The sequence below is a fragment of the Lepidochelys kempii genome, chromosome 25 (genome assembly GCF_965140285.1).
Source record: "Lepidochelys kempii isolate rLepKem1 chromosome 25, rLepKem1.hap1, whole genome shotgun sequence".
NCBI lineage: Eukaryota > Metazoa > Chordata > Testudines > Cheloniidae > Lepidochelys > Lepidochelys kempii.
In genome coordinates this window covers 16,061,805-16,085,653 of record NC_136404.1, presented here as the reverse complement: position 1 = coordinate 16,085,653, position 23,849 = coordinate 16,061,805, and the positions used below count along the sequence as shown (strand labels likewise).

The 23,849-nt window shown below is 56.2% G+C and overlaps 2 protein-coding genes across 2 annotated transcripts; one reads left to right on the top strand and one right to left on the bottom strand.

Moving 5' to 3' along the window:
- The first annotated feature begins 479 nt into the window (after positions 1-479).
- LOC140903215 (zona pellucida sperm-binding protein 4) lies at positions 480-8,347 on the top strand. The gene is made up of 12 exons (XM_073324148.1): positions 480-663; positions 1,575-1,696; positions 2,806-2,890; positions 3,280-3,435; positions 3,796-3,983; positions 4,797-4,894; positions 5,211-5,338; positions 5,911-6,100; positions 6,181-6,328; positions 6,844-6,931; positions 7,504-7,620; positions 8,193-8,347. Exons 1-12 carry the CDS (start codon positions 480-482, stop codon positions 8,345-8,347), a joined length of 1,659 nt encoding a protein of 552 aa, XP_073180249.1.
- A 3,682-nt stretch (positions 8,348-12,029) lies between these two features.
- Positions 12,030-23,136, bottom strand: LOC140903196 (uncharacterized). Its single transcript, XM_073324101.2, has 3 exons — positions 18,098-23,136; positions 15,119-15,202; positions 12,030-14,079 (listed from the first exon to the last, which is right to left on the bottom strand). The coding sequence occupies exons 1-3, from the start codon at positions 18,896-18,898 to the stop codon at positions 13,972-13,974; spliced, it is 993 nt and encodes a 330-aa protein (XP_073180202.1). The 5' UTR covers positions 18,899-23,136; the 3' UTR covers positions 12,030-13,971.
- Between the last annotated feature and the right edge of the window lie 713 nt (positions 23,137-23,849).

Genomic DNA, 23,849 nt, shown 5'->3' with positions numbered 1-23,849 from the left:
CCTCCTAGCACTTTATAGTCATCTGACTAAAGGAGTTCTCAATCTCCAAAGCAATCTGGCTTTCTTCCCTTTCCACACTTGTTGTTTTTTTTTTTCCAGCCAATAAATAGCCCCTCACCCGCTAAGTACCTCTTCAGCCTTCAAACACTTTATTTCCCTTTTTAAATGTTTCCTTTTGAATTAGCAAAACCTGTACGGGTCTTAACAAGGGCTTGGGGATGAGAAAGAATCAATAAAACACTTTAGAAGGGGTGTGGGATGGTTTTGATCCATTTGGAGCAAGTACAGTGAGTTTCAAATCAAGGCCAATTGGAAGGTGTAAACTGACTGCTGGCCAGCTGGAGTCACACCTGGTCCATATGGGAATTTAGACCTCAGTGCTGGCCAATCAGAGCTCCTTGAAAGGTATAAGACCTGTGCTAATAGCTTGGAAAGCAGTGAGTAGCTGCATAGGTGGGCTAGTTTGTGAAGTGAGGCTGATGGATAACATGATGTTTTGGCTCTTTTGTGGCCTCTTTTTTCTGATTGGGGGAGCTCAGGGTGGCTTTAGGAATGGGGGGGTTCTTTGGAATATTAGCCGGCTGACCTGTGGGCAGAGAAGCTTGGTATTCACCCTGCTCCCAAACCAGACTGAGATAGCTCCCCTTGTGCTGAGAGCTCTGGGTAAGTTGAACAAAGCTTAAAATCCTTTAGTCTCTCTAAGGTGTTGCTGGGATTCTGGGAGGAAGTTTCCCCTAGCAGGTAAAGCTGAGATGGTGCTGTGGGGTCTTTGATTATGAGTAACTTCCTGGGGTGTTCCTCTGCTTGCCTCCACTGAGGGTACAAATGTAATACTTATTGACTGTCTCCAAAGATTCTAGTTGCTAGACCAGGGAATGCCTTGGGAGTAATTGGCTCAGTTACTTTGCAGAAACTGGCAAGTGCCCAAAGGGGGCTAAAACACCTGACTGCTGGTGCACTAACGAAGCCAGTAATGCATAAGAACATAATGGTCAGACCAGTGGTCCATCTAGCCCAGTATCCTGTCTGGCAATAGTGGCCAATGCCAGGTGCCCTGGAGGGAATGAATACACCAGGGGATCATCTGGTGATCCATCCCCTGTGTCTGCTGGAGACCTGGCTCTGGGGTGAGGTGCATTGGATGCTGAATGACTTGAGTTGGCTAATATTACTCCTTGGCTACAGCTGTAGGGGGGTGGGAACTCCTCCTTCCTGAATATGGAGGATGGATGCTGAGGTGGTGTGAGGGAGTGGCCTTTGTGAGGCCAAATGGAGTGAAACTAGCCCTAAACCACATGGGCTAGCCCATGGCATTGGCCTGTCTCTGAACAAACTCCTGTTCCCTGTAAGGAAGGCTCCTACTCCATCCCCTCCCCAACCACACTCATGACCTTTGAGGCATGACCAGTTAAGGTCAAGTGGTAGTGGAAGGGAGGGGTCAGTGGCTCCTCAAGGCCGGTGTGACTCCTCTGCAGAGCCTCCCTGCTCAGGGTCTGGCAATGGGGGGCAGTGGATTTGGGACTAGGAGGAACAGGGCTGAAGGTGCTTTGTCTGATGATCCTCTTGGCCTCCAGATGCAGAAGGCAGGCCCCATGTTCTGCAGAGCAACCCTGCCTGTGGGACGCGTGTCGAGCAGCAAGCCAATAGCTCTGTGGTGGTTGAAGCGTCCTATGCTGGATGTTATGTCAACGAGAGAGTAAGGCCCTGTCTGGGAACCTCCCTGGTGTGAATGGGATGGGTAGCAGTGCTTATGAAGGGGGAGTGTGAGGAGACCATGGTTGGATCTGTCTGCAAGGGCCTAACCACTAGTGCACAGAACTGGGAATTGGGAGACCTGAGTGCTAATCCTGCCACTAACTTCCTATATGGGGCAAGTCTCTTCACATGCCCAAGCCTGCTCCTGAGCTTCAGGAAGGCTGAGGCTTGGCTGGTGTCCACACAGTGTCCTGAGAGCCTAGGCTGGCCAGTGCTGTGAACATGCAGTGTTACTAGCTGGGGGGACTTGATATGTGTTCACGCTACTCTCCTTCCCCCACCCCTTCCTTGGAAACACTTACACTGGCCTGGCTTCCATCCCTGGAGCTGGGAGCTAGTGATCTCTCTGCTTCCAGTGTGATGTCATTGCAGCTGGCTTGTCTTGCCCTTGGATCTGCTGCTCTGGCCAGCAATCCCTCTGCTGGCCCAGCTCAGAGGGTGGAGTCCCCCACTCAGAGGGAGAGCTTGGCTGCAGCAATGCGGGGAGGAGGACCCCAGTCTGTACTGGAAGGCCTGAAATCTCCCCCTTGTTGCTTCTCTCCCCATAAAGCTGGCTCTGTCTCTTGGTTAGACCATGGCTCAGCACCTGCCTGTGTGGGGGAGTGGCCTGGCCTAGCAGCTAGGTCAGGGTGTGAAAGTCAAATCTTGGTTTCTTGTCTGATCTGCCACTGAGATGCTAAACCCCTCCAGGCCAACTGGTGCTAGGGTCAGTGACACGGCAATGCCAATCCTCTCCCCTTGAGGAGCCGTGGTACCAAAGGCAGAGTGTCAAGGCTGGGGCGGATGATCTTGGCTTTGCCATACTCCCTCCCCTGAAACTGAAACCTCCTTTAGTGTTTGCTTAGCAGCTGCCGGCTCATGTCGGCTGCCTGCAGCCCTGGTGAGACTTGTGGGCCCATGTGCCCACCCAGGGGATAGGTTGGGCTGCCTGTAAATCCTGCTGTCCCCCTAAATCATTCATGCTCCTGGCTCTCCTTGAGCACATGGTGCTGGGGAGGGACTCTGAATACTTACACCACAGTGATGGTTCATCCTCTGCTTCCTGCCTAGGATGGCAGCTTTGTGATGACAGTCCAGATCGAAGGCCCTGTGGCTTCCTACAAGGAGGAGCTGAGGTGCCCAAACCACCTTCTAGGTAAGGGCACCCATGCCTTGGCCAGGGATGGGACTGCACCATTGCTGGGATCTTCCTGAAGGATACTACTTGGTGTGGCAGGAGGCCTTGTCTCTGGGCATCCTGTACCAGCTGCCAGGAGTTAGCCACCTCCCTGAGGAGGGACTGGGCCATGGGAGATGCTGTTGTCTCCTGGTCCATCCTTTGGGGTGGATAACTGGGGGTCCAGGCACTGACAAACCTCTCCTGCATGGCTGAAGAGAAGCAGGAGTTCCAGCCTGTGGTGCTGCAGGAGGAGGCCAGGCCTCTCTCAGCCACCCCGTGGGGCTTCCTCTGCCCATGGACAGGGTCTGGTGGTTTGTGGGGAGGGCAGCTGTCTGAGCAAGCACTGTCTTTGCCTCTCTCCCTAGCCCGGGATGCCCCGAGCCCTAGCATGTGCTCTGCCATCCAGGCCTCGGCTAGGCTGCCGTGCGCTGCCCCACCCATCACACGAGGCGACTGCGAAGCGCTCGGCTGCTGCTACCAGCCCGGTGACAGGCTGACTCCCTGCTACTATGGCGACAAGGGTGAGCGGGGGCTTTCCTCTGCCCGAGGGACCTGCTGGGGATCTCCGCAGCAGACCGATACTGGAGGGTGTGTCCGGGGGGAAGAACCCAGTTGGGGCCTAGGGCCACCCAAGGGCCTTGGTAGGCTTTAGGACCCAGTGATGGCGTTCCTGTCCCTTTGCACTCAGGCCTGTCCTGTCACTCTCTCATCCCAGTGACTGTTGGGGGCAGGACTAGTTCTAGCAAGTCAACTCCTCCACTGTGTCTAGAGACTCCTGCTTCACTGGGGTGCTAGCCTGGAGTTTTTGGGGGAGTCCCCAGGCAAATGGCTCCAGCAGAGGCTGCAGCTCCCTGCTGAGAGGCTGTGTGGCTCTCCCCCAGTGACCGCGCAGTGCACCCCAGATGGCCAGTTCTCAGTTGCAATCTCAAGGGATGTGACCACACCACCCCTGGACCTGAGCTCCGTGCACCTGGTCAGCGCTCACGGCAGCAGATGTGCCCCGGTGTCTAGGAATGAAGACTTTGTTGTGTACCGCTTCCCACTCTCGGCCTGTGGGACCACTGTCCAGGTAAAGGAGGGCACCTGTTGGTCAGTCCACCCTCCGCTGGGCAAGGCACTTCATGAACTCTCATCACTCTCTGATGACAGCTGATTGTCCTTGAGGTTATGGGGGGGGGGGTCACTAACAGTCATCATGAGGCTGTATTTGATGTGTCCTGAGACCATCAGATTTGTCCCTTGCAGCCTGGGGTTCTGAGCCTACAGCCTCTGCTTATGGGTGGTCTCCTAAGGTTTGGGCCCTACAACTCTGAAGTGGAGTTGTGGTGATGCACAAGCAGCCTATCAACCCTGCTCCCCAGTGGCTGCTAATGCTTGTGGTGAAGAAAGGCCAAATAGCTTTGGAGCTAAAGGGGACCCATGGGCAGGAAAAGGGGGGAACATGGCACCCATTGATCTTCCTGGGTCCCTACATGGAACAACCTTAGTGTCTCTGGTGTCAGCTACAGACTGGCCATGAAACCAGCCTGTTCAGTGTAGCTGGAAGTCTAGTGGGTTAGTGAACACTGGGGGGTGTGCTTGTCCTGGAAGGGGGTGGGGACTAGCATATTGACTGGTTTCTGGTTGACTTGAACTTGAGCCAAGTAAAGCTGGGCTGGATCTCTCCTATGCAGATTGGCTCCAGTCAATCCTCACAGGACACGACTCCTGCAAAAGCATGGTGGGGCAGGGAGGGGTGTAGCCTGGGCCATTAGATCTCAGACCTATTGTCTGTGGGGGCTAAGCTGCTGACCCCATGGGAGCTGCTGAGTTCTTGTGTAAGGGAGAATTCACATGTGAAGGCCTTTCTGGTGCCTCCAGCCTCTCTTCTCCCCCTGTGTAGGCATCTGGTGACCAGAGGGTGTATGAGAATGAGCTGGTAGCAGACCGCAAAGTGCTCACATCCCATTCTGGCTCAATCACTCGGGACAGCACCTTCAGGTAACAGGCCTGGCAAAGCTTGGAGGCCTCTGCTGGAAATGGGGGGGGGGGCATGTCAGCCAAGCAGTGTTTGGGTCCCTCTCCTAGGGGGGCACCTCCCCTGCCAGGGAGAGCTAGGGGATATGCACTGGCTCTGTCAGCCCACTGCTGAGCTCCCTGCCTATATCCCCTCCTGCTAGGGGAGGCCACCTGATCCCCTGGAATTAAAGGGGGGAGGCACTAGCCATTCACTGAAGTCTCAGGTCTCCCCCTGGCATCTGAGTATGCTCTCTGGGGAGTCCAGAGGTGACCAGCTGTCTGGCCTTTCCCCACCCAGGCTGACCATCCGCTGCAGCTACTCAGCTGAGGACTTCCTCCCTGTGAACATCATGGTCTCCACCCTTCCTCCACCCCTGCCTGCAGTTGGGCAGGGACCCCTGGCCTTGGAGATGAGGATTGCTACAGGTGACTGCATACAGGCCTGCCAAGCACTTGAGATGCTTCTGAAATGTTGACATGTCTGGCCCACTTCCATGCCTGGCTATCTCCAGAGCCTTGGGCTGCTGTGTGGCACTCAAGACTTGAATCACTGCTCCTTGGGAGTGGGGGGGGGGGGTGCCACTTACCTGGATGGTGGGGGTGACTCTGCTCCTAGAGCAGCTGGTTCCCACTGGGAGGGAAGGAAGCTTGGCTTGGCCATGACCTAGCCTGGGTGGTCTCTCAGCATGGCTGCACTGGCCTCTGGCCCTTCAGGGAGATCACTGCTGTCTGAAATGACTTTCCTGGTCTGCCTCCTGTGGTGTCCCAGCTGGGTCCCAGGGCACAACTGCCCTTGCTGATCATGGCTCTGATACTATACCAGTGGGACCTGGTCACCAGGAGACAAAAGCCTCACCCCATCCTCCTAGAGTGAATAGGAACCAGGGGGAAGTGGGTGATTCTGCCCCAGTACTTGCCTTGCAAAGTACCCCATGAAATCAGTGATCCTGCCAAGGGTCAGGGCAGAACTTGGTCATCTCATTTCATTCTTGCTGCAGATGAGCATTACAGCACCTACTACACAGACCGTGAGTACCCAGTGGTGAAGCTTCTCCGGGACCCAGTGTATGTGGAGGTCCGCATCCTCCAGAGAATGGACCCAAGCCTGGTTCTGGTCCTGCATCAGTGCTGGGCCACCCCAAGCACCAACCCCCTGCAGCAGCCAGAGTGGCTGATCCTTGTAGATGGGTGAGTCTGGGTGGGGATGGGAGCGGGGCAATCTTCTGCCAGGTGAGAAGCCTCAACCATCATTGCTTGGCCCCTTCTAGGTGCCCTTATGAAGGTGACAACTACCAGACCCAGCTGGTGCCTGTGGGCGAGGCCTCAGGGCTGCAGTTCCCATCTCACCATCAGCGCTTCATTGTCAGCACTTTCACCTTCGTGGACATCACCTCCCAGCGAGCGCTCTCAGGCCCGGTATGGTCCCACTCCCCAGAGGACTAGTCTTGAGACTTCCCGTGGCCAAGCCAGTAGGTCAGGGATCCTCCTGCAAATGCAGCTGAGACGGACCTGAAGCTGCTTTGCAACCTCCCAAGGCAATTCTGCCCCTCTCCTGATAGCTTGGGTGGGGAGCACCTGAGTGGACAGATTCTAAGCTACTGTGTAGCCTCGAGTGACCAGCACTAGCTTACCTGGCCTAAAGCAAACACCATCCAGTGTCAGGGGCAATCATGACCCTGTTGCCATTCTCATGGCCTTAGGCTGCAAAGCCCCATGCTGGATCATGCCTGTGTAGCCACATGGCAAACTAAGTTTCTGCTCTTAATGGCTCTGCAGGAGGCAAAGAATCCCATTGCTGTAACTGGCTGGTGATGTCCCTCTCTGGCTTTCACAAGAGCTGGAAGCAATCTTAGGGTAGAGGGAGGCAGTGACCCTCTGGTGCAGGTCCCCTTAGTTCTTCCTTGCCAAGCATGAATTCTCTCTGCTTCCAGGTGTATTTCCACTGCAGTGCCTCTGCCTGCATGCCCTCTGGACTGGAACACTGTGCAGTCCAATGCCCCACAAACCTGCAGGGGAGAAGTAAGTCTGTTCCTCCTTGGCATCTGCCTCTGGCTCTCAACCGGCCTGAGACCCTTGGGTCTTTCCCATTCACCCTCCTTGGCAAGTGCCAGCTCTAGAACCCAGCGCCCCAGACCCATGGGGTGCTGGTTAAGACAGGCCATGGCAGGAAGGTCTCCACTCTAGGGATACACAGGGCATGAAGGCTTGGCTAGATTGAAGCCACCTTCAGGCCTCCTGCAGGTTACCCCTTCAGGGGATATGACCCTGTTGGGAGGGCACCTAAGACACCCCCCCCCTGCAGATTGGTCATAGGCCTCTAGCAAGGTACCCAGGCACTAGCCGGGGGCTTGAAGTGAGACCATGGATCTCCCCTTCCCTGCCTGTGTGCACAATGACCGCTTCTATTGAGCCTCTCCCTCAGCAGTGACCCTGGGCACCTGAGTGTCATCTGGACTTTCCCATGGGGACTGGAACTGGGCCACAGGCCTTGCACTGGAGACAGCCTGCAAAGCCCTAGTCCATATGGGGTTGGGGGATTGCCTCTTCAGGAGCTGGGAAGAGAACTGTATTCTCACTTTCCTCTCTCCTAGTGAGAAGAGCCTCCCAGAGCCAAGCCTGGGGGGAGGAGCCCCTGAGCCTGGTGACAGCTGAGGGGCCTGTGGACTTCCAGGCTGGCCAAGAAGCAGAGGATGACCTTGCCCAGGAAGGTAATGGAGCAGGCCCTGGGGGTGAAATGGGACCATGGCACCCACCTGCCTCATGGGTGGGTGTTCATTAAACTGGGGGGTTGAGTATTCTGGGAATGGGGGGCCAGTTCAGAACCTCTCAGGTCCCCTCTCCTGGAGGGTGGGTGTTGAGGATCAGTGGAAGGAGAGGCTTGTCCCTCCCTCCATCCAGTGGTGAGGCAGCTGAGCCAGGGAGGAGGCACAAAACCGCCCCCAGGCTGCTGGTGGCACCATGAGGCAGTGCTTAAACCTGACCAGAGATGTGAAGAGCCCCTCACTTCCAGTCAGGGCCTAGTGTAAAGCCACTTCACACTTCAGCAGCTCCTGAGCAGCCAGTCACCCCTGCCCTGGAGACTATCTGAGGGAGCCCCTCAAAGCCAGTGCACCTCCTTTGGCTGAGCTCTGCCAAGCCTTGGCAGGCCTAGTGTGGAATGGAAGGGGGCTGTGGGGGGTGAGGCCCCTGCAGGGCAGGGGGGAGGACTAGGGTGGGATCTGGCAGTGACCACCTGAGCACTGATGTCTGGCTTGCTGTGTCCTTGCTCCTCCCTCCACAGGTTCCCATGGACTCAGGCCCCTGGTGGAGTGGGGAGAGGTGCTGGTGTCCCTGGCAGGGGCTGTTGCTGCTCTCTCGGTTGCTGTTGTGGTGGCTCTGGGCCTGAGGAAGCACTGGGGCAGGTGGGGACATGCCAGGGGGACTGCAAGTGCCTAAGGAATAAACCAATCAAGTGAGTGAAGCCTCCTGTCATTACTGATGGTGCAGAGTCTGCTCTGCAGTGTGGGTCTGCCATTGTGCACTGGGGAGGGTGAGAAGCACAGAATCCAGAGGGAATCGAGGCACTGGGGACCCATAGCACTGGGCAGTCCTGGCTCATCACACCAAGAGGCAGCTCAAGGGTGCAGGCCTTGCTGATGAGGGGAGTGGTGCAGAGAGGGACCTATAGGGCTGGTAGCAGCTAGTGATTAAGGGAGGCAAATGCCCTGCACAAGAAAGCAAAGACCCATAGGGAGAGAAGGGTGGCATCTTGTCAAGGTCTTGCCTGCTAAAGTGGCTGGTTCCAGAGCTCTGCTGCTGAATCTCCAGCTCCCTGGGCTCAGCAGGCCCCCCTGTGCCTGGCAGCTTGGAGGGTGGCAGAGCTGGGACCAGATTCCTGCATGCTGGTGTCTGCAACCAGCTAGACAGCCTTGGCCTGGTGCCCTCAGGACATGTCTTCCCTCCATAGAACACACTAATCAGCTGTTACATGGGGAAGGTTAATGGCCAGGGCACTCTGGTAGAAATTAAACCCTCCACCTACAGGAAGGCAAACAGGGGCTGCTGTGCTGGTAGAGTCAGGGACCAACTCCAATTTGTCCAGCTCTTCCTGCTGGCAGGGAAAACACTAGGCCCAAGACCCAGCAGGCATGGGGCTGGTCTTACTGCTCTGAGCCACATTCTGCTGTTGTGATTGCCACTATTGGAACAAGTGGACTCTGTCCCTCCCTATGGGGTGGAGGGGATGTGTGCTCTGGCCTCTCAGCTATGGGTCTATGCTGGGGCCCAGTCCAGGGAAAGGGTGTTTCTACCAAAAGAGAGACCCTTGTGCAGAGGGTTTGTGGTGGTAACTCCACCCTGCCACAAGGCAACCTGTAGTACAATTTACCTCTAAGCTCCTGGTGGCAGCTGGGGCCATCCCTGTCCCTGGGAAGGGGGAAGTCAATCACCTTTCCAATTCACTGGAGTAGCTGCAGGGATGGTAGAGGATCAAGCATGTGCTGCCCCAGCTGCAGTGGGTTTCCCATACAGCACTGCAGTGCCTTGGCTGGGTGTAGCACAGTGATTAAGAACTGGCTACAGGGGAAGTCTGGCTGAAGCCTTGCCTATACAATTGGACAACATGGTGCCAAGTCACTCCCACAGCTCGTGCTTGAGCCAGGGCACCCAGGTAATCCACTGCTGGGCTGAGAGGAAGGGGAGCAGGTCCAAGAGGGAGTCTCTTTGGGCTGGTTCTAAGATGCATCTGTCCTCTAGATCACATTAGGAGTCTCTTGTATGCATGGGTGGTGCTTTTGTGCTCATGCTGTATGATTTTAAAAATAGCCTAACTAGAATTGGAAACCAAGTTGAGCAGATCATGTAGAATAACTTTACCATTATGGACCATTGACCTTCAAGAAATTCCTGTTATTTATCAGGGCCAGATCCCAGTGGTAGATGGGGGCTAAACTTATCAGGGAACTGATCCCTTTCAAGATTGCTGAACTGTCAGCTTCAGTGTCAGCAAAAAAGCATGCTGAATTTTTTGTATCAGTGTTGGGCTATCCATGGCTGTAGTTCTGGGTCCACAGAAGCAGTTTAGGCAAAGGAAGTTGTGTTTTTAATATTTGCCCTCTAATCATTCTCTAGTTTCCTGCCTTATAGGACCATAAAATAGTTTGCATAGTTTAACAAATCATGTCTATTCTACTGGTACTGAAGGACTCTGTACCATTTTGCACAGCTCAACCTTTAGCAAGTATGTTCTTTTTTCAGCTGAGGCATTGTGCAGTAAAACAGCAACTATATTTAATTTTAAAGGGAGGGGGGAGCAATTCCCCTTCCTTACACCAGGGCTAGGCTGCTCAAGTAACCCTGGCCTAGGGCCAATACCCCACTTGGCCTGCAACAAACAGCTTGCAGGGGGTGGCAGCAGAGGCTGGTAAGGGGCAGGTAATCAGTGGTGTCTCTGGCTACATGGGAGCCGGTTGAGCCTTGAGGGTGCTACATTAACACTGGGGGAGGCAAAGGCTCATGGGTAGCCCCCTGTTACTGTGGGGGGCAAAGTACTAGTTGGGCAGGGGTCTGCCCATTCCACAGGCCACGTGCTCCTGGGGACAGGGCTCCAGTTGCTATGCGTTGTAAGAGTCTCAGGACCAGCGTGACCTAGTCTCTCACCCCACCAGCTGCTGCAGGCTGTGGGGTTTCTGCTGTGGTGGGACTCTGGCTCCTGCCCCATCTAACGCACACAGCTCAGCTGCTGTATGTCACATGACAGAGAACTGCAGCAACTGACCTGCATGGCACAAGAGCAGGTTTGTTTCTTCCCCTGGGGGGGATTAGGTCAGCTGTGTCATGCCAGTGTGAGGAAACACCCTTTCCCCTCTAGGGCTAACAACCACCGTGGGGTGTGCTGGGTCCTCTTGGGGTATGCCAGACAGCAGGGCCTGGGCTGAAGAGGGAGGAGAAGATGGCCAGAAATGGCTGCTCCCAGAGAGGCCTGAAGGCTGATGTGACATTCCCACAGGAGCAGTGTGGGGATTTTTCTTTAGCGTGAATACCCTTTGCTGCTGGTGCTGATTCTGAACCCCATCTTGGGGCTCAGGAGCGAGGCAGGGGAGAGAGAACCTTCCTTCTCCTGAGCCCAATCTAATAGCCTAGGGCCGGAGCAGGAGGCTGGCCCTGTGCATCTGGTATTTGTGTGGAATCTTCCCTCTGTAATGGAACACAGCTGGTGAGGGCAGGGTCCCCTGCCTCTCAAAGTGGCAGATCCCTAACGAGTTGCAGAGAGCCTGGGGGGAGAGAGGATCATTAGCATTTCCTCCTCCGGCTGTCCAGACCAGCTGGTGCCTAGCCACTGAGCAGGGCAGGTCTGTGCCAGCCGCTGTGGGGTGTATACTGCCAGGGCCTACACTCCCCCCAAAGCCAGCTGGCTGGAGGCCGCTCTGGGTCTGAACCCTGTTTGTTGCCCCCGCTCCCCTCCCAGGCTAGGTTCTGCCAAGCTCCCTGTTCCTCTCACGGTGTTTCCCAGCGTGTGGCTGGAGTCTGACTGGACACGCAGCCCTGTGTTGATGGGGCTAGATCCTCCCCATCCTGCAGGGGTCACTTGGAAATTCTCCACAGGCCGGACCTGTGGCAGGGTTTGCCCTGGCCAACAAGGCCCTGATCCTGAGCAGTCCCTGTAGGAGGTACTGCTGTAAATACCAGCTGACCTAGGAAGAGCTAGACAGAAGCTTTCAAGGGGCATGTAGGTATTATGGGCCCACTGTGAGTCAATGCCTCTGAAAAGCTCCTCACCGTGCCTCCAGGGCTGACAACGTGAAGCAGTGCCCCTGGGGCTGGTTTAAATACACGCTGTCCTGCTTTGGTGCCGTTTGTAGACACCCCAGGGTGGAAGTGGGGCTTGTACCTGTAGACCTTTACGGGAACAAGGTCTACGTTGTATGCTGGGTCGGCCCCACCTTGTCTCTGCTAGAACTGTTGGTTTTACCCTGACCGATACGCTTCCACTGGTACAAACTCTGTGTAGAGCAGGCCCGGGAGGACAGGGAATCCTTCAGAGCAGGAACAGGGTCCCCTGAAGCCCTGGGAGGTTGGCAGGCAGGGAAGTGGAAACGGCGCATCACTGAAAAGAGGAGGCTTGAGGCAGGGGCTTGAATACAAATCATTTAATAGGAACCCCCATCCTTGTCCATTACTGTTTGGGCTTCCCACAGGCTCAATGTGCTCTGGAAAACGAATGGGGAGCGGGCTGGAATTTCAGGGCAGATGCAGCTTTTGAAATAAACTGACCCCTTTAAGGGCCACTCACTATTTCTTTCCCATTCCCCCTTTGCGCTCCAGTCCCTTTGTGGCCTGCCCCTCCCTTGACCTGCCCCTTGTTTGGCCATTCACACAACCAGGCGACGTGCACAGCAGCTGTTTTACCAGGCTGCTTCGGGAACGTTTCTCATACCCAGCTGGCACCGGGGCTAATAAACACCTGGTGAATCAGGGCCTTCAGTGTGACGGTTTCCCTTCTGCTCCGGCACTGGGAGCTCTGATGGTCATTGCAATGGGCGGGTCTATGTGCACACTTCATATTGTGTCTGGGGCGGGGGGCAGGTTTCGTTGCTGCCGCTACAGGCGGAGAGCACAGACAGGGCAGCTGCCCCATGTATCTCCATGGTGCATGCTGCTGATGTGGCATGTCTTGGGCTCTGTTTATTTCCCAGTGTCCGTTTGAATTGCAGAGACGGGCTAAAGCAGTTAAGATCTGGAAGCGAGACAAAATCCGCACATGCATTGACTGCTGCCTTTGGGGAATGCTAGCAGATTACCTGGAACCAAGACTGATTCTCTAAACAGGGATGGGGGCCCTGTTTTCTGGGTGCTGTGCAAACACAGAGTCTAAACAGAGCTCACAGTCTAAACAGACATGATGGGCCAAGGAAGCGTTGTTATCCATGTTACCGGGGGTCCGTGAGGTTGAGTGATTTGCCCTGGTCACACCAGGAGTTAATAGCAGAACTGGGGCTTGAACCTGGATCCCAGCCCTGTGCCTTAACCTCCCAGGCCAGCCTTCCTCTCATTACCTATTGCCTCCAGCTCTCCCCCTTCCCCCACCCCATTTGCTGCCATGCTGCACAGCCTGGCTCTTTGCCTAGTGTCAGGGTGAGCGGGTTTCGTGCAGCAGCTGGGGAGCAGGGAGCATGGTTGGCTGGGGGGAGGTTTTAGACATGCGTGTGGGGGACGTTCCTTGGGGGTCTGTGGATCTCCAGTGTTTGCATGCAGCATGGTTTGCTCAGGTCCCCTCTTCCTGCTGCTCCTTCCTCCCCTGGAGAGACAATCCAAAACCACCCCTACTGACGCTGCAGGGATGCCTCTGGTGCTCAGATAACAGAGAACTCGGAGACCATGCCTCAGCAGCCAGCCCCTGGGAGCAAAGCTCCTTCGCCTGCTTCCCCTCCCCTGGCATGAGGGATTCCCAGAAGGCACTGAAGTCTCCATAGCTGGCTCCTATGCTAGCTTCCTCACGGCCTCTTGTGCAGGAGCCACGGCAGGGTGAGATGGGGCAGGAGAGCAGCGTGCTCATGGCTGGTACCTCGGTGCCATGTTAGAGCAACCCCCAGGCTACTCTACCGACAGCCAGGGACCAAGCAGAGACACGAGAGGCTGCAGCCAGCAACCTCCCCCTCTGCACTGAGCAGAGAATCTTTGGTCACGCGTCTCCAGGCAGGGAAAGCGGGAAGAAGGGATGTGGGAAATGTAAGTGAGGCTGGAGGCTGATTCTCAGAGCTGCTGAGCCCCTGCTGGCCCCACTGAGATCAGGGGCTTGACACCTCGGAAAAGCAAGCCAGGCTGGCTTCTCCTAGCACCTTGCGGGGCAGCAAGGGATCAAAGCAATTACAAACTGTGCACAGAGAGCTCCTTCCATCGCAGGCACTGGAATGAGGGGGGAGCCTTAAGGGCCGTGAGGGAAGTGACAAGCTACATTTCCTAGCACAGGAGAAAAACCAAACCCACCTCCTGAAACAGGCAAGGTGGAGATATTAGGACCAGAAGCTGCTCCCCAAGGCCCCTTCCCCCCACCCCATCCTGTCTTCGTGTTCCTGTCCTCCTCACAAGCACTTGAGGATGTAGAAGTTGCAGGCCGTCCCGCGGGGGCACTTGCAGAGTCTCCCGATCCGGGCTCCTTTCCTCACGGCACACGGCTCGCCAGCGTCGCACTAGGAGAGAGAAGGGCCACTTGGGTTGGAACAGCTGGTCAGATGCCCCTGGCTCAAAGCTGCCGCCCGCCTGGCTGACAAGCCATTCCCAGGCACCGATCTGTCCTGTCAGGGCTTACACAGCGCTGCAGATGTGCATGGTACACGGCCCCCACCCCGAGAGCTCACAATCAACTCCCTGTAACACTAAAAAGAAAAGGAGGACTTGTGGCACCTTAGAGACTAACCAATTTATTTGAGCATAAGCTTTCGTGGGCTACAGCTCACTTCATCGGATGCTGTTACTCTGAAACCTCCCAGTAACACTGCAGCTGAGGCTGTCGGGTAAGGACCTTGGAGTAAACGGAATCGTGAGACTAGAGGATCACGAGGGACCCTGCTGGTCTGAGAAAGTACAAATCTAAGGCTGCCGAACAAGGAGTTTATATGGCAAAACCTTGTCTCGGGGAGCCACGTTGGATGTTGCATTGTTTGCATTTGGGTTACTGGGCGTTGTCCCTTTAAGAAGTGAGGGGGGCCCTCTGGACTGTGGAGTGTGTTTGCAGAGAGCTGGGAGATGGCTGGCCTGGTTCCAGAGCATGAGAGACCTGCCTGCATAACCGCAGGCAAGGGCAGAATGTGTGTGTGGGGGGGAGGGGGTTAACCGTATCTTTCAAGGAGCCAAATACCGGGGGACATGGGGCTGGGGGAGCCCCCATTGCTCATACTGGTGGGGGAACACGGGGGGCCGGGGGAGCCCCCCCTTGCTCTCACTGGCAGAGGCACACGGGAAGTCTCCGTTGGTCGCCATGGGAGCTGCTGGGGGCTGGGCCCTACAGAAGATTTGGCCTCGTCATTCAGGCTCCCAAGTGGGAGCTGAGCGCAGCAATCTGGCGGTGGCCGTGCCGAGGTGGCACTCGCAGCTGCAGGGAGATTTACTCACCACCTCCCCAGGGCAAAGCGGCCAGGTCACGTTTACCCCAGGCCTTCGTTAAAGCCTCGGCCCTGAGCCAGACATGGGCGGAGCAAGCTGCAAGGGCCCGAAATAAAGGCTCCTTACCGAAGGCACTGAGCTCAGCTTCTTCTCTATGGAGGGCAGCCTCTCCGTCTTCAGTTTCTCCAGCACCTCTTGGAGAGCTTCAATCTGTGGGTGAGAAAGAGCGAGTCGGGCGGGCACCAGTCGGGTGAGCAGGGCGCCAGGGTCCTTCTCCATCCACAGCCAGCACTGCAGCCCGCCGTGCAGTGGGGAGCTGAGATTGGTCGCACCAGCTATTAGCGTGGCAAGAGGATCAGCTTGTCACAAGCACTGGAGTCTTCAGCCACGGCTACGCTTATGGGTGCCATAGTGTAGATATTTCCTGCCGTGGCTGAAGGGGTTTCCATTCCACCTCCCCGAGCCGCAGTAGGCCGGTTGATGGAAGAATTCGCCCATTACCCTAGCAGCGTCGATACAGGGGGATTGGGGGTGGGGGGGAAGGTTGTCTTAACTCCATCACTCAGGTGTGAATTTCTCACGACTGAGCGACGGAGCTAGGGTGCTAAGAATTGTCTGTGTAGCCACTGTGAAAGTCAAGGGGGCTTAGGAGCCTCCAGTCACTGAGGTGGGCTGGAAAGCTTCACCCCGCATGGGGCTGCATAGATACACACGGGACATCTGCATGAACAGCATGGCTTGGCATACCAGTGCCAGCCTAAATCTAGCTCGTGCTGGTAACAATGGTAGTGCGGACATGGCAGCACGGGCTGGCAACTGGAGTACAAGCCCACAGGGGAGCCTGGGTAGTCTAGCTGCCCCGGCTACCCTCCTGTTGTTACCCACCCTAGCTAGATCAAGGCTAGTCCGGGTGTGCCGACCTGGCTGTAATCCCATTTCCTTGGCAGTGTGGATGGACGCTGAGTGAGGGATGGTCCCTGCCCCCAAAGAATATTTGCACCCTGAGAGATTCAGTGAGTCCCCCGAGGGACTGACCCCAAAGTGCCAGCCCTGCGCCGTGGCCACAAGCCCGACCGCTTTACTTGCAAAGTCCCTGAATCAGTGTCTCGAGGGGATCGTTTGGGTGGCTGGAGCAGCCAGTGGCACCAACAAACCAGGACTGGTGCTGCCTGCGTTCTCTTGGTGCTTTAGCCTCAACCCCCCGTCCCAGCAGGGAGGCACATTTATTCTGCAGGTCCACCGGCGTTTTCCTGTCGCTTAGGATTTTAGCCATCGCTCCACAGAGGAGGACAGTGAAGGGCATGTAATCGGAATGCCTTCTGGGGTCTTTTATGGAGAGAGGTTGTTCTCTTGCCCAGTTCCATCTTCCACCCTCTGCGACCCCTTCACTTTAAACACCGGCTGGGCATCTCATGTATCTGTGCAACCTTGGGCGAGTCGCGTGGCAAGGCCCAGATTTTAAGAGCCACTTAGGCAGCTAAGGATGGAGTTACAGGTGATCTTGAAAACCCCACTAGTCACCTGTCTGCACCTTTACAAAGCTGGGCCTCACTTTGTGAAAGGGAGAGGATGAATTGTCTTTTCACCTCCCCGTTCTCTGTCTTGGCTGCTTAGACTGGGAGCCCTTTCGAGCGAGGACCGTTCTCAGGGCACATCTGTGCGGCGTGTGGCACAATGGGGCCCTGACCTTCGTTCAGGATTCTAGATGCTGTGACAACACAGTAAGTACCCTCCCTCGCGCTCAGTACTTTGACGGTCCCTATTACTGCAGTATCCAAGTGCCTCTTGAAGTCGTATTTCCCATTCTACTACCCAGGACAAGCAGGGACCTCTGTAGAGCTCTCTCAGGTGGTGAGAAGGGATCTTTGTAGCTTTCCAGCCCTGTCCACTATTGTTACGGTAACTCCTTGAAGCTCGACCGCCTCTTGCTTCTGCAACCCTGGATAAAAGGCGGCCCAAAAAGGAGCATTAGATTCATATGCACTAGAACAGCCGTTTGCTGACAAACTTTAAAAAGGGAGACCCGACAAACAGCGTGAAAGCTCAGAAATTCAGAGCCCTGGTCCATATTTCTTGTTCCAATAGCCCACCTCCAGCACTGGACTGCTAGTTAAAAAGTTTAAAACATTCATTAAAATACCAGACCCAGAAAAAAATCACCCACTCCGATACATTTGCATCCAGGTCAAGAAATGAAAGGATCCATTGTGGGATCCATTCCGTTTCTTTATGCAGCAATCTGTACGCAGAGGCTGGGTGTGTTTTAATCTAATCATAGCGGCATATTTAGGGTTTGTTTCATGTCGCTTTTAACCAAACAACATCTCTGAATCCGTGCCATAAAAACCAATCAGCTTTTTAAAGAAAGTGCCTGGTTCTCATTGGACAAACCTTTAGCAAACCAACAGCCGTGACTGATCTCTGGCTGGGCGAGAGCGGAGTCTAGTTGTCACTGTTACTTGGCTAGACCCGCTTCCTAGACTCTTGCTGGCCTGTTTGTTCTGGACGCAGGAAGCCCCTTTCTAGCTAGCTGAGCTGATTTCAGGGCATGCCAGCGCCTCCCGAGCACCGGTGACTTTATCCTTGCAATACCCAAGCGTCACCCTGGCTCAGCAAAGGACTTGCGCCCATGCGATTGACCTGGGGCGTGAAAGAGACCAGAGTACAGCTACCCTTGAAGCGGGAGCTGTGATTGCCAGCGGGGGTAGAGGTGCGCAGGCGAGCACCGACGGAACTAGTATGCTAAAACCAGGGGGATTGCCACAGATATCTACCTCGGGTCCCAGGCAGGGCGGTGCTCGGGGCAGCTGGCCCGCTCAGAGCTAGCGGCCTAGGGCCGCGTGAGCTGGAAATAACACCTCCAGGGGTGGCGGCGGCGGGACCCGCTGCCAGGGGTTTTCAGTGGGAGCTGGGCAGGGCCGCAGGAAAAAAATCTCAGCCTAAGTGACTTGCCCAAGGACACACGGTGTCCGTGGCAGAGCCGGGCAATGAGCCCAGAGGCCCAGCTGAGTGTCTGAGCCACGCGCCCACCCTCCCACCTAGCCCTTGAGGAGACGGGCAGCCCCTTGCACGCTGCCCCCAGTCACAGCGTCCTTCCCCCCTTACCAGCTCCTTTTCTTCTTGGCTCTTGCTCGCCGGGCTGCCCGCAGCCCTGGGCCCCAGGGTCTCCTGGCCGGCGGCCAGCAGGGAGAGCAGGGAGCAGAGCAGACAGAGCCGGGAGCTGGCCATGGTCCTGAAGTTCAGGCGTGACCCCCTTGGCTCGCCCCGGTGCGGCAGCTCGCCCGCTGCTCCGTCGGCTCCGCGCGGGGGGCGGCCGGCTTTATGCAGCGTGTCGCCAGCTCTTTGAATGCGGAGCGACACCTCCGCAGGCGCCGGATTGGTGGAGACGGGCGGGGGCGGCCTTGGGGGGCTGGCCGGGGAGCTGGAGCTGGCTGGTAGCACCAGGCCTCCTGTGATGGATTTTAGCCTCCTGGCCCCAGGGCGCCCGCCCCCCTTCGCCCGCCCCCAGCCAGCTCCCCGCAGGGCGCAGTGACCCTGAGTGCCAGGAGCACCCTGCCAAGGGCTGAAAGGCAGCAACACCGCAGTGCCCCTGGGCCCCGGGCCCGGCCCTGGGCTGCCAGCACACCGCCAGGCAGGGGCCCTTCCGGGGGCTAAAGCTAGCCCTGGCAGCAGGGTAATTAGGCCTGGCTCAGCGGGAGCAGCACAAGCCAAGCGGCTCTGAACCAGCTGGGTTCTAATCCCGTTACCACCAGGTAACTGAGCCAGTCCCACTTTTCCTGCCTCAGTTTCCCCAGTCTGTACAATAGTTAATGATGCTTGAGCTGCCTTTGCGAAGAGCTGGAGCCCTGCGGCCGGGAACCCCGAGCGCTGGAGCCAGTTGTGGGGGAGGCAAAACCCCTGTTTCATTTAGGCCCTAAGCTCTGCAAGGAACCCAGCTCGACAGAGAACCGAGCGGAAGGGGCAAAGGCTGCTTGAGAGACAGGCAATAACTCAGGCTGCCTGGCTCAGAGAGTCTTAAGTAGGTGGAGACAAGGCCCAAGAGCTGCACTTAGCAGCTTAACTCCAAAGGGTGGAAAATCAATGGATGAAACGGGCCAGGGTTGGGACCCTGAGAGCCTCATCACAAAGCAATTCCGCCTTGTCAAGAAGCATCAGGGCTGATCCGCCAGGACGCTGTGTCCCTGCCAGTAAATCACTGGAACTGTCCAGCCCACACACATTAATGGGCCTGTGGGGACCAGCCAGCCTCTGGGCGGCCGTATGAGGCCAGAGCACGGGATTTCCTCAGTGCATGGTGGGGGCTGGAAAGTGTCAGACAGGCCGGTGAAGGGATTTCTCTTTGAAGGCTACATCCTGGCTCATCCCTCAGTGCAGAGTGATGGGGCTCTGGCTGTGTGACGTCACCCTTCAGGGGCTCACAGACGTTAAGGTCAGAAGGGACCATTGTGATCATCTAGTCTGACCTCCAGCACATCGCAAGCCACAGAACCTCACCCACCCACTGCTGTAATAGACCCCTGACCTCTGGTTGAGTCACTGACGTCCTCAAATCACAGTTTAAAGACGTCAAGTTACAGAGAATCCACCGTTTACACTGGTTTAAACCTGCAAGTGACCCATGTCCCATGCTGCGGAGGAAGGCGAAAAAAACCCCAGGGTCTCTGCCAATATGACCTGGGGAAAATTCCTTCCCAACTCCACATATGGCGATTAGTTAGACCATGAGCATATGGGCAAGTCCCACCAGCCAGACACCTGGGAGAGAATTCTCTGTAGTAACTCAGAGCCCTCCCCAGCTAGTGTCTCATCTCCGACCATTGGAGATATTTGCTGCTAGCAGTCGCTGATTGGCTACACGCCATTGTAGGCCGTCCCATCAGACCAGGATCTAGGGGGAAACTGTGAAAGGGCTAGGACATCCTGTCCCCGCGGGCTAGACATACTCCTGCTTGGACCACAATAGGTGCGTCTTCACTGGGGGGGAAGGGCTTGCAGGACTCACATTAACACCTGCAAAGTAAAATCCGAGGGCCAATATGGCAAGCTATAGTTTTTACATGAATTAGTAGGTTGAAGTACAGACACTGGGGGAGTGCAAGGCCTGTCCCTTTAAGGGCTCAGGGCCAGGCAGTCTTGTTTAGTCAGCCCAGCCTGCCACCTCTGCTGGGCAGAGGCCTCAGGAGGAAGCCCGGTGGACAAGCCCAGGGAGTCAGAGCCCCACCTGGAGCAAGACCCATGAGCTGAGCCCAGGAGGGCCAAAAGACCTTTGGTTTGTTGACTGTGGACTAATGGCAAAGTCGGGGTTTGCTTTGGGAGCTAGACAGTCCATCCCTTCCAGGTACTACAATGCTCCTTCTACACTACGAGTGAGGGGTGAATCCCCTGCTCGGGGGCACATGCTCTCTCCATGCTGATCACACAAGCTGACAAGCTAGCGTGAGTATAAATAACCTCGTAGCTGCGGTGAGCCATGCTGAGCGTGTATCTACCGGTGCCAGGTGGACCTGTCCCTGGCATGGCTCAGCCGTGCCCCCAGGGCACTACCATGGCTACACTGCGACTTATACTCCTGTTTGCTCCACGAGTGCACCTGCACACCAGCAGAGGGATCACGCCGTAGCGTAGATGGAGCCTGAGCCACCTGGGCCAAGGGTGAGACCAGGGAAGCCCCAAGAAGGTGCAGGCCGGGGAATCGGTTCTGTGCACACGGGGCTTGAGCTGGGGCTGCCAGGGAGCCGAGCATCAGCCTAGATCTGCAGAAAGAACAAGGAGGACTTGTGGCACCTTAGAGACTAACAAATTTATTTGAACATAAGCTTTCGTGGGCTACAGCCAGACCTGCTAACTGAGGAACTACAAACGTATCAGGCCTCACTAGGATTTTGCCCTGTGTAGTTCCCACGGGTGAAGACAAGGCCCAGCAGCCCGGCGGGAGGAGGAACGTTCCTCCGAGGCGGCTGGTGCCGGCTGGCGCTGGGCTCTGCTCCAGGCTGAGTCCCGGGTTCCTATCACAACTCGCGGGCGCTGAGGAGGTACGTAAACAGCCCGTGCGCGGCCACCGAGCCGGTCACCCCGCAAAGGGCCCTGGTGCTGCAATGAAATTAACCAGCCAGGCTCCCCCGCCCCAGGACATCCCGCAAGGAGCGAGCAGCATCCGACCCGCACCTGGGACTGAGCAAACAGTGAGGCAGGCTTTCTGCGCAGCCGGCAGCCACGGGAGCAGCTAGGTCTGCGCACACCCCCTCAGTCACCGTCACCCTCCCAGGGCAGGGGCAGCCAATTCACTGAGCCAACATTACTCCCCCCTCCCCAACACACGACGTCTCAGCCTCCTGTCCCCTCCCCAACCAGGCACAGAGCTGAGCCCAGCAGGTCCCCGCAAACAGCAGATGGCTGCAAGCTTCAGCCACGCTGCGGCTAGGGAGACCTCAGCTGAGTAACTGTGTTTGTCAGATTCTGGCAGCGCTGCCTCTTCTCCCCTGCCCCAGGGAGACCTGTGCCGAGAGCCGCGCTCGGCCCTCTGCTCTGGCTGGGCAGATCAGCCCAATCTAGTGGCAAGGAGTTCCCCACACCCAGCTGGTTTCACCCGGGCCAGTGTTCGGGGAAGGCCAGCTGGAGAGCAAGGCAGCCCTTTGTGTAGCTAGGACAGTTACTTTGCAAGTGGGCCTGGGTGGGCGCCTTCCAAGGGGGAGCTGCTGAGACTCAAGCAGCTGCGGGTTTCGGTTCCTTTGCAATAGATTTGATGATATTTTGTTTCACTCTTCGGGGGCAGGGGTGGGGCACTAGCGGCTGGGGAGCAGGGAGAACAGGCTCCTGCAGGGCCAGGCCCCGTGAGTCATGGGCAGGCATGCCCAGCCCCCCGGCCGGCTGTAAACCCGATTTGTTTTGCTGAGTCCTTAATGGCACCTGCAGCCGGGCCCCGAGCCATAAATCCTGGCAGCAGGAATAACAGCAGGTAGCCGCTGAGCGCTGGAGGAATCAACTGGCCACCCCCAAAGGGGGGCGGCTCCATCAGCCTCTCACGGCTCCAGCCCCCGTGTTGTGGCTGAAGTGAGGATCAGGAGCAGAGGGAGCAAGCAGGGGCTGAGGGCAGATTCCCTGCTGGGCCCGCAAGCTAGAGCAGCATTGAAGGGGGGCGACCCAAGGCTGCTGCTTGCTGGTGAGGATGCGAGGCTGGGAGTGCGGAGGACGTTACCTGTCAGCTCTGTGACTTGGGGAACCAGGGCGCAGTATCCAGCCTGTCTGACTCATGAAGGACACCTCCCTCCCCAGCCTCTTGAACCAAAACCCATCAGAAGAAAGACTTACAAAAAGCAATGACAAGGCCGTGGGAGACACCTAAACCCCTGGGACAAGGGTGACAGAATTAAGGGAACTCCCCTAGCCTCATCTGCATCGAAGATGGGACAGGGAGGCATCTCCATTAGCGCACAGACTGGAGAACAGAGATTTCAAGGCAAGAACCGCATGGAACTCAGGGACCAGAAAGGCAGGGAAGCAGTGCATGATGGGGGAATCTCTGCTCCAGATGTTAACGAACCCACCTCTGCACACACCCAGCTCTGTAGTTATCAGACCAATTCGAGCAATAAGTCCTTTACTGGCATCCAGAATACTTAAGCTGCCAAATTGCATTGTGAGCTCCCTGGAAGGAACACCGCCCATAGCCAGGAATGAGCAGTTCCTATTGTCTAGCCTGAACAAAACTTTGGTATTCTCCCTTGAGCCATCAGTTTACCCACAAACAAATCAAGTGTTCTCCCTTGAACCATTGTTCTTTCCCGACAAAAACCCTGACCTATGCTCAAGTTCTCTGATGCCTGGATCCAAAATCTGCATCAGTTCCATTGGGACTTCATCTTCTCCTGAGTGATCGTGCCAGGGGCTCTGCCTGGCTCCACCCCTCCGGACCCTCAGCTACCGCCACCAACTTGGACCCTCGACCGATTCCAGCTTCACGGAGCGATGAGAACCCAGCTCTCTCTTGGTGCAGCCTTCTGACCTTGACTTGTGTGATCAGTTATAGCTTTCTAAACCTGATTTTGTAATCAAATTTCAGCTAGATTTACTATTGTAACTGTTTTGTTTGTTTGGCTCCCCTTGTAGGGTTATCACCTGGCAATAAATAACTTTTATGGTTAAACTGGTTGCTTCCCTCCCTCCCTCCCTCTTGTGTTTTTGGCTTCCCCATTTGCTCTTCAGCAACTCTCCTCGTACCTAAACTAAGATCCCTGCAGCGCCCAAAACTCCTGTGGGGTTTGCTCATCAGTGGGTTATGACCAAAACAACTGTAACGTGGAAGTGGGGATAGGGACGTGCTGAACCTGGGGCATAGGAGGGCAGCAGCTTGGAAGAGCTGCTCGGAGGAGCCTGCTGAGTTCAGGGACATATAAGGGGTTAGTCAGACACACGCTGTAAATGTGTGTGTGTGTTCGTCTGATTTGGGGCTGCAGGACCCAGCCCTGGGGGCCCTAGGTCCTGCAGGATACCTCCATTGGGAGGGAACTTGCAGCAAGAAGAAGCAGAGCTCCATACAAAAACACAAGTAGGACACTGATAGAATTACAGAACCCCGCCACCCTCCAGAAGAGTAACCCTCATAAATGAGCATACCCCAAAGTAACAGGCAAATCTGGAAACAGGGAGATTTAAGGCACCAGGGCAAATCCTTGCATTTTCTAAGGGCTCATGACTGTACAGGCAGGACAGGGACTTTGGTTTCACCTCCAAGCCAGGCACAGAGAGAGTGCGGCCCAGGCCTAGGCTCACAGGCCCTAGCAGGGCGAGGGGCCCGGATCTGACCCTGTGCTGATGCGGAGTCACACCACGGCACCTCCTTGAGGCACTGTGGCGCTGG